The sequence below is a fragment of the Felis catus genome, chromosome A1 (assembly GCF_018350175.1).
Source record: "Felis catus isolate Fca126 chromosome A1, F.catus_Fca126_mat1.0, whole genome shotgun sequence".
NCBI classification, from domain to species: domain Eukaryota; kingdom Metazoa; phylum Chordata; class Mammalia; order Carnivora; family Felidae; genus Felis; species Felis catus.
In genome coordinates, this window is record NC_058368.1 from 133,037,258 (window position 1) to 133,049,299 (window position 12,042).

At 34.9% G+C, this 12,042-nt stretch overlaps 1 protein-coding gene across 5 annotated transcripts in view; it reads left to right on the top strand.

The window, feature by feature from the left end:
- The window catches only part of SREK1 (splicing regulatory glutamic acid and lysine rich protein 1), a 50,054-nt gene extending 38,769 nt beyond the window's left edge, over window positions 1-11,285 (top strand). For 3 of the 5 annotated variants that reach the window (XM_003981024.6, XM_006927764.5, XM_006927763.5), the window contains 2 exons: window positions 5,580-5,724; window positions 6,692-11,285. In XM_003981024.6, coding sequence (XP_003981073.1) covers window positions 5,580-5,724; window positions 6,692-6,841 — 295 coding nt within the window. In that variant the 3' untranslated portion in view covers window positions 6,842-11,285. The remainder of the gene's footprint in view (window positions 1-5,579; window positions 5,725-6,691) is intronic. The other 2 variants (XM_006927762.5, XM_045061470.1) reach the window with 1 other exon arrangement.
- The last annotated feature ends 757 nt before the right edge of the window (window positions 11,286-12,042 follow it).

Here is a 12,042-nt window from a genome sequence, read left to right on the forward strand (position 1 = left end):
GAAAAATGCTGGCGTTATTTTGATAAGGGTTGCATTGAATGTGTAGATTGGTTTGTTTTAACAGTATTTGCTCTTCCAATCCATGAGCATGGAGTATTTTTCCACTCCTTTGTGTCGTCTTCATCTTTTTTCATAAGTGTTCTGTAGTTTTTAGAGTACAGATCTTTGACTTCTTTGGTTAGGTTTATTCCTAGGTATCTTAAGGTTTTTAGTGCAGTCGTAAATGTCATGTACTCCTTGATTTCTCTTTCTGTTGCTTCATTATTGGTGTATAGAAATGCAGCATTTCTGTATGTTGATTTTATATCCCACGACATTGCTGAATTCGTGTTTTGGCAGAGTCTTTCTGGTTTTCTACATAGCATATCATGTTGTCTGTCAAGAGTGAAAGTTTGACTTCCTCCTTGCTGATGTGGATGCATTTTATTTCTTTTTGTTGTCTGCTGAGGCTAGGACTTCAAGTACTATGTTGAACAACAGTGGTGAGAGTGGACATCCCTGTGTGTTCCTGATGGGAAAAGCACTTAGTTTTCCCCATTGAGGATGGTATTAGCTGTGGGTCTTTGGTATTAGCTGTGGGTCTATATGACTTTTGTGATGTTGAGGTATGTTCCTTCTTTCTCTACTTTCTTGAGGGTTTTTATCAGGAAAGAATGCTATATTTTGTTAAATACTTTTTTTTGTATATTTTGAGATGATTGTATGGTCCTTATCCTTTTATTTATGTGGTGTATCACATTGATTGATTTGTGGATATTAAACCACCACTGCAGCCCAGGAGTAAATCCCACTTGATCGTGGTGAATAATTCTCTTAATGTATTGTTGGATTCGATTTGGTAGTATCTTTTTGAGAATTTTTGCATCGATGTTCATCAGGGATATTGCTCTAATTCTCGTTTTTAGTGGGCACCAGTTGGATTAACTTTATTAACTTAGAAGAAATTTATAGATGTATTAATAAATAAAGCCTTATGATGGTGAGTCTATCCAGGAACATGGTATATATTTCTACTTATTTAAATTGTCCTTTTTTTTTTTTTTTTTTTTTTTTTTTTTTTAATTTTTAAGATAGAGCAAGCAGGGGAAGGGCAGAAAGAGAGGAGGATAGAGGATCCAAAGCAGGTTAGGTGCTCACAGCACAGAACCCGATGCGGGGCTCGAACTCTGGAACCAAACCATGAGATCATGACCTCATCTGATGTCGGACGCTTACCCGTCTGAGCCACCCAGGCGACACTAAATCGTCCTTAGTATTTTTTAGGAGTGCTTCAGTGTTCGTTTCATACAGATTTTATGCACCTTCTGTGTTAATGAGGTCTTTTGTTGTTAATGAGGTCTTTTCTTTCATTATGTCCTCTAATTGGGTGTTTTGTGCAAATGAAGGTTATTGATTTCTCTATATTTATTTTTCATCCCATCACCTTAATAATTGGTCAGAGTTTTTCAGTTGGTTTTCTGTGGTTTTCTTGGTATGGAACAGAGAAATTGACAAACTTTGCCAGAGTGTGAAGAGGGGCATGTTTCTCAGCAGGTGTCTTGTGTTTATTTGCTTGTGGGTTATTGTTTTTAGGTGAGAATAATGGAAAGCATAGGATACTGTAGTTGTGGGTCATATAAATGTATTTTTAATACTTTGCTCATATAAATTAAAACTTTACTATAATGAACTCAAATTAGACAAAAAGATGGGTTCACAAAGTCATTCCCTCCTCATTTCTTCTACCTTGCGTCCTATCCACCTTCTGTAAGTGATCCATTGTTTTTATCCTTGTGTTTCTTTTGCAAAATTAAGTAGATCTATCTTAGGATTTCTCCTTCAGAATAAACAGCATATACAATATATATACTGTGTGTGAGTGTGACTGTATGTAGCCCCACTTAAACTTTGGGTGTGTGTTTTTTTTTTTAATTGAGAAATAACCCAAATATCATAAAATTCACTTGTTTAAATGTGCGATTCATTGGTTTTTAGTTAGGTTCACAGTAGTGTCCATGACTAGTCTGACTTACTGTGTCTGTGAATTTGCCAGGTCTGGACATTTCATATATGGACTCATGCAGTACATGTAGTGTTTTGTTTCTGGCTTCTTTGACTAAATGTAATGTTTTCAAGGTTCATGTTTTACCTTGTGTCAATACTTCTTTCCATATGTGAGCAATATTCCATTGTGTGGATGAAGCTATGTTTTATTTCTCCATTCTTTAGTTGATGAACTTCTTCGTATTGTTTCTGTGTTTTAGCTGTTAAGAGTAGCTGCTCTGGGGGCGCCTGGGTGGCCCAGTCGGTTGAGCGTCTGACTTCAGCTCAGGTCATGATTTCGCAGTTTGTGAGTTCAAGCCCTGTATCGGGCTCTGTGCTGACAGCCCAGAGTCTGGAACCTGCCTCAGATTCAGTGTCTCCTCCTCTTTGCCCCTCCCATGCTCATTCTCTGTCTCTGTCTCTCTCTCTCTCAATAATAAACGTTAAGAAAAAATGAAGCTGCTATGAACATTCATGTACAAGTTTTTGTGTGGATATATGGTTGCATTTCTCTGGGATACCTGTCTGGGAGCGGTAATTGCTGAATCCTGTGGTACTCTCTCATTATCTTGTTGAGTAACTGCCAGACTGTTTTCACACATTTACCTTCCCAACAGCGATGTGCAAGGGCTCCAGTTTCTCCACGTATTCACCAACACTTGTTATTGTCTGCTTCTGATTATAGTCATTCTTCAGGAGTGTAGTAGCATCTCATTGTGGTTTTGATTTGCATTTTTCTTTTTTTTTTTTGAATTTTTTTTTTTCAACGTTTATTTATTTTTGGGACAGAGAGAGACAGAGCATGAACGGGGGAGGGGCAGAGAGAGAGGGAGACACAGAATCGGAAACAGGCTCCAGGCTCTGAGCCACCAGCCCAGAGCCTGACACGGGGCTCGAACTCACGGACCGCGAGATCGGGACCTGGCTGAAGTCGGACGCCTAACCGACTGCGCCACCCAGGCGCCCCTGATTTGCATTTTTCTAATGAATGGTGATGTTGAGCATCTTCTTGTGTGCTTAATTGACCATCTCTGTACCTTTGGAGACCTGTCTTTGCAAGCTTTTTGCCCATTTCAAATTGGGTTATTTGTATTATTTATTTATTTATTTATTTTTTAGTGTTTTATTTATTTTTGAGAGAGAGAGACAATGTGAGTGGGAGAGTGCCAGAGAGAGAGGGAGACACAGAATCCGAAGCAGGCTCCAGGCTCTAATTGTAGTTCTGTAAATTCATTTATCCTATACCAGATAAATGATTTGCAAATATTTCTCCTATTTTGTGGGAGGCATGTCTTTTCACATGCCTGAAGTTTTTAATTTTGATGAAGACAGATTTATCTATTTTTTCCTTTTGTTGTCTTTGCTTCTGGTGTCATGTCCAAGCAATCACTGCCAAATCCAGTGTCATGAAGATTTTCTCCTATGTTTTCATCCAAGAGTTTTATGGTTTTAGCATCTACATTTAAGTGTTTGATCCAAGCTTTTTGAATCAAAAAAACTTTGACTCAGGTTTTTAATATAGTATAAGATAATGGTGCATCCTCGTTCTTAATGCAGGAGGATATCCATATCCAGTTTTCCCAGTACCATTTGTTGAAAAGATTGTCCTTTCCCCATTAAATGGGTTTTGGCATCTATGTCAAAAATCATTTGAGCCATATATGTGGAAGTTTATTTCTGGAGTTTCTGCTGTATTCCATGGGTTTATTTTCAGTCCTTATGTAATACTACACTGCTTTGGTTACTGTACCTTTTGTGTAGTAGGTTTTGAAGTTCGGAAAAGCTTCGACCTTTGTTCTTTTTAAGATTGTTTTGTTGATTTGATGTCCTTTAAGATAGTGCATGAATTTTAGGATGGGTTTTCTATTTCTGGTAACAACAGCAATGGGATTTTGATAGGGGTTGCATTGAATCTGTAGGTGGCTTTGGACACTGTTGTCATCTTAACAGTATTTAAATCTTCCAGTCCATAAACATGGATATTTATTTATTTGTCTTCATTTCTTTCAGCACATTTTTTGCCTCCTTGGTTCAATTTATTCCTAAGAATTTTATGCAGTTTGATGTGGTTGTTCCTTTGACATTTAAGAATTATGTAGAAAGATAAATACTATGTGGAGTTGCACACATATATTTCTTTTATTGTACCTGAAGTTTTAGTTATGGTTAAAAATCTTTCTTTTGGGGGCGCCTGGGTGGCTCAGTCGGTTGAGTGTCCAGCTTCGGCTCAGGTCATGATCTCACAGTTTGTGAGTTTGAGCCCCGTGTCGGGCTCTGAGCTGACAGCTCAGAGCCTGGAGCCTGTTTCGGATTCTGTGTCTCCCTCTATCTCTGCTCCTCCCCCACTCGTGCTCTGTCTCTCTCTCTCTCAAAAATAAATAAAACATTTAAAAAAAAAATCTTTCTTTTTACCCAGTTAGTAAAGAAGTTCACCCATGTTTTCTTCTAGCAGCTGCATTTTATTTTAAAAATTTAGGTCTCTGATCCATTTGGACTTATTTATATATTATGGAATGAGATAAGAGATGTAGATCCAGTTTTAGCACTTACCAGGTAATAATCCAGTTGTCTCCAAACCTTTTACTGACAAAAGATCATCTTTTCTTCAATGATTTGAGATGCCACCCTTGGTAAACTAAATTTTCGTATGTATTTAGATCTCTTTGCTAAGTATCTTTGTTTCCTGGTCTTTGTCTTTATTTTTATTTATTTTTTAAAGTTCATTTATTTATTTCAAGGGAGAGAGGGGGGCACCGGGGCGGGGGGGGGCGGGGAAGGGGCTCTGCACTGCCAGCGCAGAACCCGATGCAGGGCTCGAACTCATGAACTGTAAAGTCATGACCTGAGCTGAAATCAAGAGTCAGGCACTCAGCCAACTGAGCCACCCATGCGCCCCCTGTTTGTCTTTATTTTTAAACTATTCATAGTTACGAGAAAAAAGCTTAGAGTTCCCTATTAAGGTTGATATTTTAAAGTAGAAGGTATTATACCTCTGCTCTGAATTTTTTTTTCTCTCTAATTCTAAAGGTATATTATTTTTATACATGGAACTTGTTCATTTAGTCTTAACTTTGATTTGAATCAGTGGGTGTCCTTTTAATGGTGAATGATGAGGGCAGTGCACAGTAGGTTGTTTGAAGTCTGAAGTTTTGTTAGTAGTCATTCAGCCCTCCATGGGAGCTACCTCTAATTCTTTATCCTTTTCATTCCTGTCTGTTTATTCATTTTTTTGCTTTGAAAAAGTAGGTAAAACACTATATTTTGTTTCATTTTAATCTCATTACAGCAGATAAATTAATCTTGAACTAAGAAATTGAAAAAACTAAATTGTGTTTTATGTGAACACATGGTGGCCTCTATGTATCTTTAAAAAGCTAATTGGGGTATGGGGTGGAGTAGGTGGGGTTATAACGTCCATTTATATTACTTGGTCAAACCAGGTTACTGATACGCTTATTTACAACGTATTAGTGTTAGATAAGGCTGTTTTGTCAATAGCATGGTAGGTCTTTAATTTCTTAGACATTCACTGGCATATATTCTCAATATTCTTATAGCAGAAATAAGAAGGATAAAAAGAGAGAAAAAGAAAGGGACCACATCAGTGAAAGAAGAGAGAGAGAACGTTCAACCTCTACAAGAAAGAGTTCTAATGACCGAGATGGAAAGGAAAAGTTGGAGAAGAATAATACTTCACTTAAAGTAAGCAACAGTCATTCAGTGTTTAGGCTTTGAATAATTAATAATTGATATTGTTATTTTTATACAGAACTAGTTTCAGGCCAAAAACTTCTTGAGAGCTATAGTATCTTATATGTTTTTGGTATTCTTTAATGTTCAATTGATAACTTTTTTAAGCTGAAGTTTTGAAGGGATGAGGTATGAACTAACTGAAACTCAAATGCATTCCTTATTTTAGAGAGTCCTAGACTGGCATACAAAAAGACTGTCTATAGGTAACGTAGATTTGATTTTATATAAGGTTTCTGATTGGGGCCATTTTCCTCAGAATATATCTGTTTCCTGTGAAATATATTTGTTTCAGCAAATTTGACAAAACTTTTGTCATCATTGGTTTTATAATGTATACTGAAATTAGGTTTGTTGAATTAGAATAATCAATGCAAAAGCAAATTCTACCAAGTCAGTTTTTTGGATAAATATTTAACTACTTGTGAATTACATTAATTCTTTTGTTATACCAGTAAGTGTATTTGTATTTGGAAATGAATTATGAGTTCTGGAGCTTTCATGTTCTGGTTTTATTTACGCTTATATTCATAGAGATTTAGTATCGTCAATAGTATTGATACCGTCTCTTGAGCATCACCGTGTGTCAGGCACTGTTCCACATGTTCTCACGTAATTCTCCTTTAACTGAGGGCAGAATTGGACTGTTCTTGAGCAGTCTTTGGCATCTTTGGCACCTATTTAACTCTTTCAACAGATCTGTCCCACTTTTTCAATTAAGTAACATTTTTTCAACACTTAGACTTTCTCCTCAACTATTTTATTCTAATTTACAATTTCCAGAGGACATATTGATACATGTTTGTGTATCTTATTTATCTAAAATACTGTTTTATTAAGCTCACTGAAGTACATATTTTAGCTATAACCAGATGTAATAGCAGACAATATTAAGTGTACAACTTAATATTCATTGTAGGAGAAGGAACACAATAAAGAACCAGATTCAAGTGTGGGCAAAGAAGTAGATGACAAGGATGCACCAAGGACTGAGGAAAACAAAGTCCAGCAAAATGGGAATTGTCAGCCAAATGAAGAAAACCTCTCTACCAAAACAGAAGCAGTGTAGGACTGACAGATGCACCTCTAAACACACGCTGGAATAAAATCCAAAGCTATTAATTCTTCCAACAAGATGTTATACAGTGAAGAAATCCAGTTGAGTATGAAGATATGAACTAACAGCTTTTCTAGTTGTTAGGTGACTTTGTGGCCATCTTGTTACTGAGTAAGAAAATAAAGCATGGACATCGTGAAAATAACAGGTGTTACCCAAACTCCTCATCTTCTAGAATTTGTGCATTTCCATGGTGGCTGACACACTTGTCATGTGGTTTGTTAGTGTTTGCCAAGAACCATTGCAAATAAATGGGACGTCAAAGATCCAAATTTGTACTGTCCACAGAGACTGGAGATAAGCATTGGAGGCTCTTTTAAAAAATGGTTGTTACTGAATTTTGTATTGTTTTACTTTTTTTTTTTTTAATTTCAATATATACAGATTTGATGATGTGCTTGAAATCGGTGCAAATATATACACACCCTTGTAAGTGCAGAGTATGTAAGAAGTTTTAACATTTACTTCACAGGATTTACGGTGGTTGTGTTAAATTCTCACTGTTGTGTTTTCTTTTGCTCACTGTTTAGAACAACAGTTTTTTGTTAAAATAGTTTTACAGACTAAAATTGCTTAAATAAGTGGATTAACAAACAACTGACAATGCATGCTACTGTTCTCTTTCAAAAGGAAGAGCAACTGTATTGAATACTAATAATAATGGATTAGTATTCAGCGTTTAGAATCATTGGGTCTCCTCACAAAGTAAGCATTTCCTTTTGAACTTTTTTTGACATTTCCAAGCTTATTATGAATAATATTGCAGTGTGTGTTGTCAGCTGTAGGTGGCAAAGGTGCCATTATTAAAAGAAAACTGGGTTTTCAAAACGGGCTATGGGAGCACAAGCTGAAGCTTTAGTGCCTTCTACAATGTGGTATACTGTTTTCTAGAATTTTATATGTGCTAGTCATTCTCAATTCATACGGAACTTAGATGGCTATTTCATTCACTCCCATAGAGAAAGTGTCCAAAATAGTGTGTCAGAGAAGAGCTTCTTACATAGCTCACCTAACATGAGGGAAGTCCTGCTTTTAAGAATGACTTCAGAGCTTAAAACAACAATGCAGTTTTGGGACCATCAGTTTTATACTGTGATAATTGAATATGAAGCATGTTCTTACTTTACTTAAATCAGAGCGAACACTTTCGTTGTCTCCATTGGATGGCCTTAATTATTACCTCTTAATCATCTTCTCGTAAGTGATGTGCAGAAATTATATGTAAAAGAGAACACGTGAGATTATTTGTTTTAAGGATATGTTTACTTGAGTTTAAAATATAGGTCATCCGTTACTCTTAGGCTCACTTTTTGCAGGAAGTAAGCAAGTAGCAAAATGACAACATTGCTAATATTTTCCCCAAAGCCATAACTCATAATTTCAGAAATCTTTTCATTATTGTTATATTCCACCAAAAGTTATACCTTTCAATTAGCATGTTAATAAAAAAAAATCAAGTATAATTATTTTAATGCAATCTAATACAATCAAATTACTCCGTTGCCTTACCTCATGGGAAGAGTTACTTATAGATTTAAAAAGCTGAGTAGCACATCAGTTACTTGGTTTCAACTTGAGTTTTCTTTTAATGTTCATACTATTGAAACTTAAGTATTTGATAGAAAATGGAAAGAATTGCCCTTATTGCAAGTAATGAAGCCTGGTTTGATTATGAAGCTGCTTAATTACTCTTCATGTGTTCAGAATTACTGTGTTTTTTTTTTCCTTTTTGTCACCGTGTACATTAAAATTTTTGAAAATGCTTTACTATGTAAAGTATAGATGGTCATTTTAATCATTCAGCCACATACGGTTGGCTGGTAAACAGCTTATTCTGATACAAGAATGCTTGGGTGCATATGGAAAGATTGTGAGTGTGTGTCTTGCATCAACAGCTGTCTTATTTATAATATGTAGTAGAATAGAGCAAATGTTTGAATCTTTGTTATTTTTAGTACCATTTCTCTAATAAAGCTAAGTATTTTAGAGGAGAGTATTTGTTTATGCATTTCAAAACAGCATCTTAGTTTATCATGTCTATCTTGTTTTAGTTGGCATAGAAATTGTTTCAACGTGGAGAAAACATGTTTGTGTGGTGTTTTGAGTTATTTCTTGTACTCTGGACTCAATGTTTCCTTTGTTGGCAGTTAATATAATTAGGTTCCTGCTACTAATTATTTTTCTTGCTGATGATACTGAGTTTTAAAATAATACTTCTTTTGAAAGACACTGATTTGTAAAAGGAGGACATGAATAGGAATATAGGCGATCCAGAGAGAGTGAAACATGTTCTTAAGTGTGTTTATGGAAGCAAAGTTTTCTAGGGCTTGGAGGTATTGGAGTGAGTGTGTGCGAGAGAGAGAGATTGAGAGAGAGAGAGAGAGAGAGAGAGAGAGAGAGAGAGAGATAGGTTTTCTTTTCTTTGTTCACTTACAGGATCCTGGTAGGTTTCCATTTATTTGTTACTTTCTTTCAAGGTATTTTGTTTTTTCTTTAAGACTATTCTTTTTCATCCCAGGTAGATGTCAGGAAAACTTGAGGTAAGGCCAAGAAGACAGTAATTTTATACTTGATCCCTTTTTTAATTACGTTTTTTTTTAGCTTGATTATACAGAGAGTACATTCTGTTCCTTAATTGTGGTTGCTATTTATCATTCTAGACAAATTCTGTTCATCCTCATGTTTCTTTTCGCAGTGCATGATGAATTATTTATATTAAGGTGGACCTTCATAATAAGGTGACCAGTTTTATGTGTGAAAACAAGTATAAATCCTTAACTTCTGCAGTTGCCTCTGTATTATTTCTCCATCTAGTCTAATTTATAATTGCAAACACTAGTCAACTTGTGATTTTGTTTAGAATTCTTACATTCAGTAGTTTCAATCTATGCCATGTTGATCTTCAGAAGTGTCAGAGGCTTAAATTTTGACATGCTTAAAAGAAAAATTCAAGTTTAGAATCCTTTCTTGTCAAGAAAGTAACTTCATTTGTGACTTTATTTGCAGGACCTCATTCATTCCTATATATATGTTGCTATCTTTATCTTAAAACTTTAAAAAGTCTTTAAATCAGCCCTGAAGATACTATTTAATTTTAAGAATTACAATATGTAGTAATAGGCCCTTAATCATTTAAAAAAATCTATTAGAAGTAATATGATTTGATAAAATCATATTTTTATGATTAGTCTTTTTAGTGGTTGACTTAGCTATTAGTATGAATCCTTTTGGAAGGATGCATTGAATAACATTTCAGTGCATTATTTCTTATATTTTCACTAAAAGATAGTATCTGATTTTAACGGACTGGGTTATGAAGTAGAGCCGTGTCCACAAAGTATGTTCCTTATATGTTTAACTATTTTTTCTTTTCACTACCTACATACTTAGTATTCTCACGTTTATTTACTAGTGTAATAATTCATTTAAAATTGTTTATTTTCAAATTTCAAAAGTTAGGGCTCTTAAAAGGGCTAAATTAGATTTCTGGAAGCAGTAGTAAGTATAGTGTAATATAAAGTCTTTTAAAATAAAATTGACTTCCTTACCTAATTTTGGGTTTGTGGGTGAATTTTTCTTAAATACGCTCTTATTGGTGATTTTGCCTGAAGATTGATACCTTACTTTAAAAACAAAAGCTAAAGCTATTGATGGTTTTTTGGTCCATATTCAGTTAGGTTGGTAGTAAGTAATAATTACATTTCTTTCCATTCTATTTTAAGGTATTTTTGTATTTCCTAGCAAGTAATTTATCATAATAATTAGTTTATATCTAAGACAACATTTCTTGATATATTGTTTTTAAACACAGGGTTTTAGTTTGTTTCCTGATTTTTAAATTAACTTTGTATGTAGCTAACATTTTAATTTTGAAAATTGCCAACTTGTGGGAAACTTCACATATTTTACTGCTAAGATTTATTTCCCTGGGATTGGAACGGAATAGTAGTCCTCTCCATTCTTAACTTTCTTTTGCTAGATAGATAATTTCTTGACTCTATGTGCAAGTTCAAATTTATGAAAATCATGCTGAAAGAATTAGAATTGAAGAGATGGATTTCCATCAACTTTGGCAGCGTGTTAGGCAACATGGTTGGGGGGCAATCTGCAGAACTCCCTGATTTCCACAGAAGATTACATCTGGGTGTATTGTGTCGTTGTGTAGGTAGTTCAGTTTAATAGTTAAATATTCTTCTTCTTAATCTTACAATAGTGTTCTTTACATGATGCTATGGGTTATCAAGGGAAGAGTTTAACATGTAAACATAAGATGCTGCATAGGTCGTGTATATTTATGTGAGTAGGGCTACTTCTAAGTGGTACTAGTAAAGATTTATCAAATGATGCTGCTATTGTGTTGCTATATTTTTAATAAAATGAAAATCTTAAAATCTCACCACTGTTGAGTAGTAATTTCACTTATTTCTGAGACATTTATGTACCTATTTATGACTTATTTTTTATAACTGAAAGGTGGTAATGGGCTCTTCTAGGGGTGTGTCGTATCTTTCTGGTTTTGGTTTATAGTGCTAGCCTAACAGGGTGATGTGGAAAATGTTCCCTCATCTTCAGTTCTCTGAAGGACTTTGTATCATATTGTCATTACTTCTTCCATAAATGTTAGGTAGAATTTCACAATAAAGCTAACCTGAGTCTGGAATTTCCTTCTCACATTACAAATCAATTTGAAAAGTAGATTTAGGATTATTTATGTTTTTTCTTCTTCTTCTTGAGGAAGCTTTGGTGTTTGTGCATCTTCAAAGGAATTTGTTGTCCAGTCTATTCCAAGTCTGTTCTAACTTGTCAAATCTATTGGCATAAAGTTCATGGAATCTCATTCCTAATATTGTTAATATGGTTTTTTTTAATCTGTTTATTGATTTAAAATAGGTCAGATTTTCTTTCATCAGATTTCCTCTGTTGTTTTTCTGCTTTTTATTTCACTGATTTCTGCTCTTTGTGATTTCTTCTGCTTATTTCAGAATTATCTATTTATTTATTGCTCTTTCCTAAGTTTAAGTTTTTTTAAAGGTTTTTTAAGAGAGAGCATGAGCAGGGGAGGGGCAGAGAGAGAGAGGAGACAGAATCTAAAGCAGGCTCCAGGCTCTGAGCTGTCAGCACAGAGCCCAACACGGGGCTCAAACTCATGGACT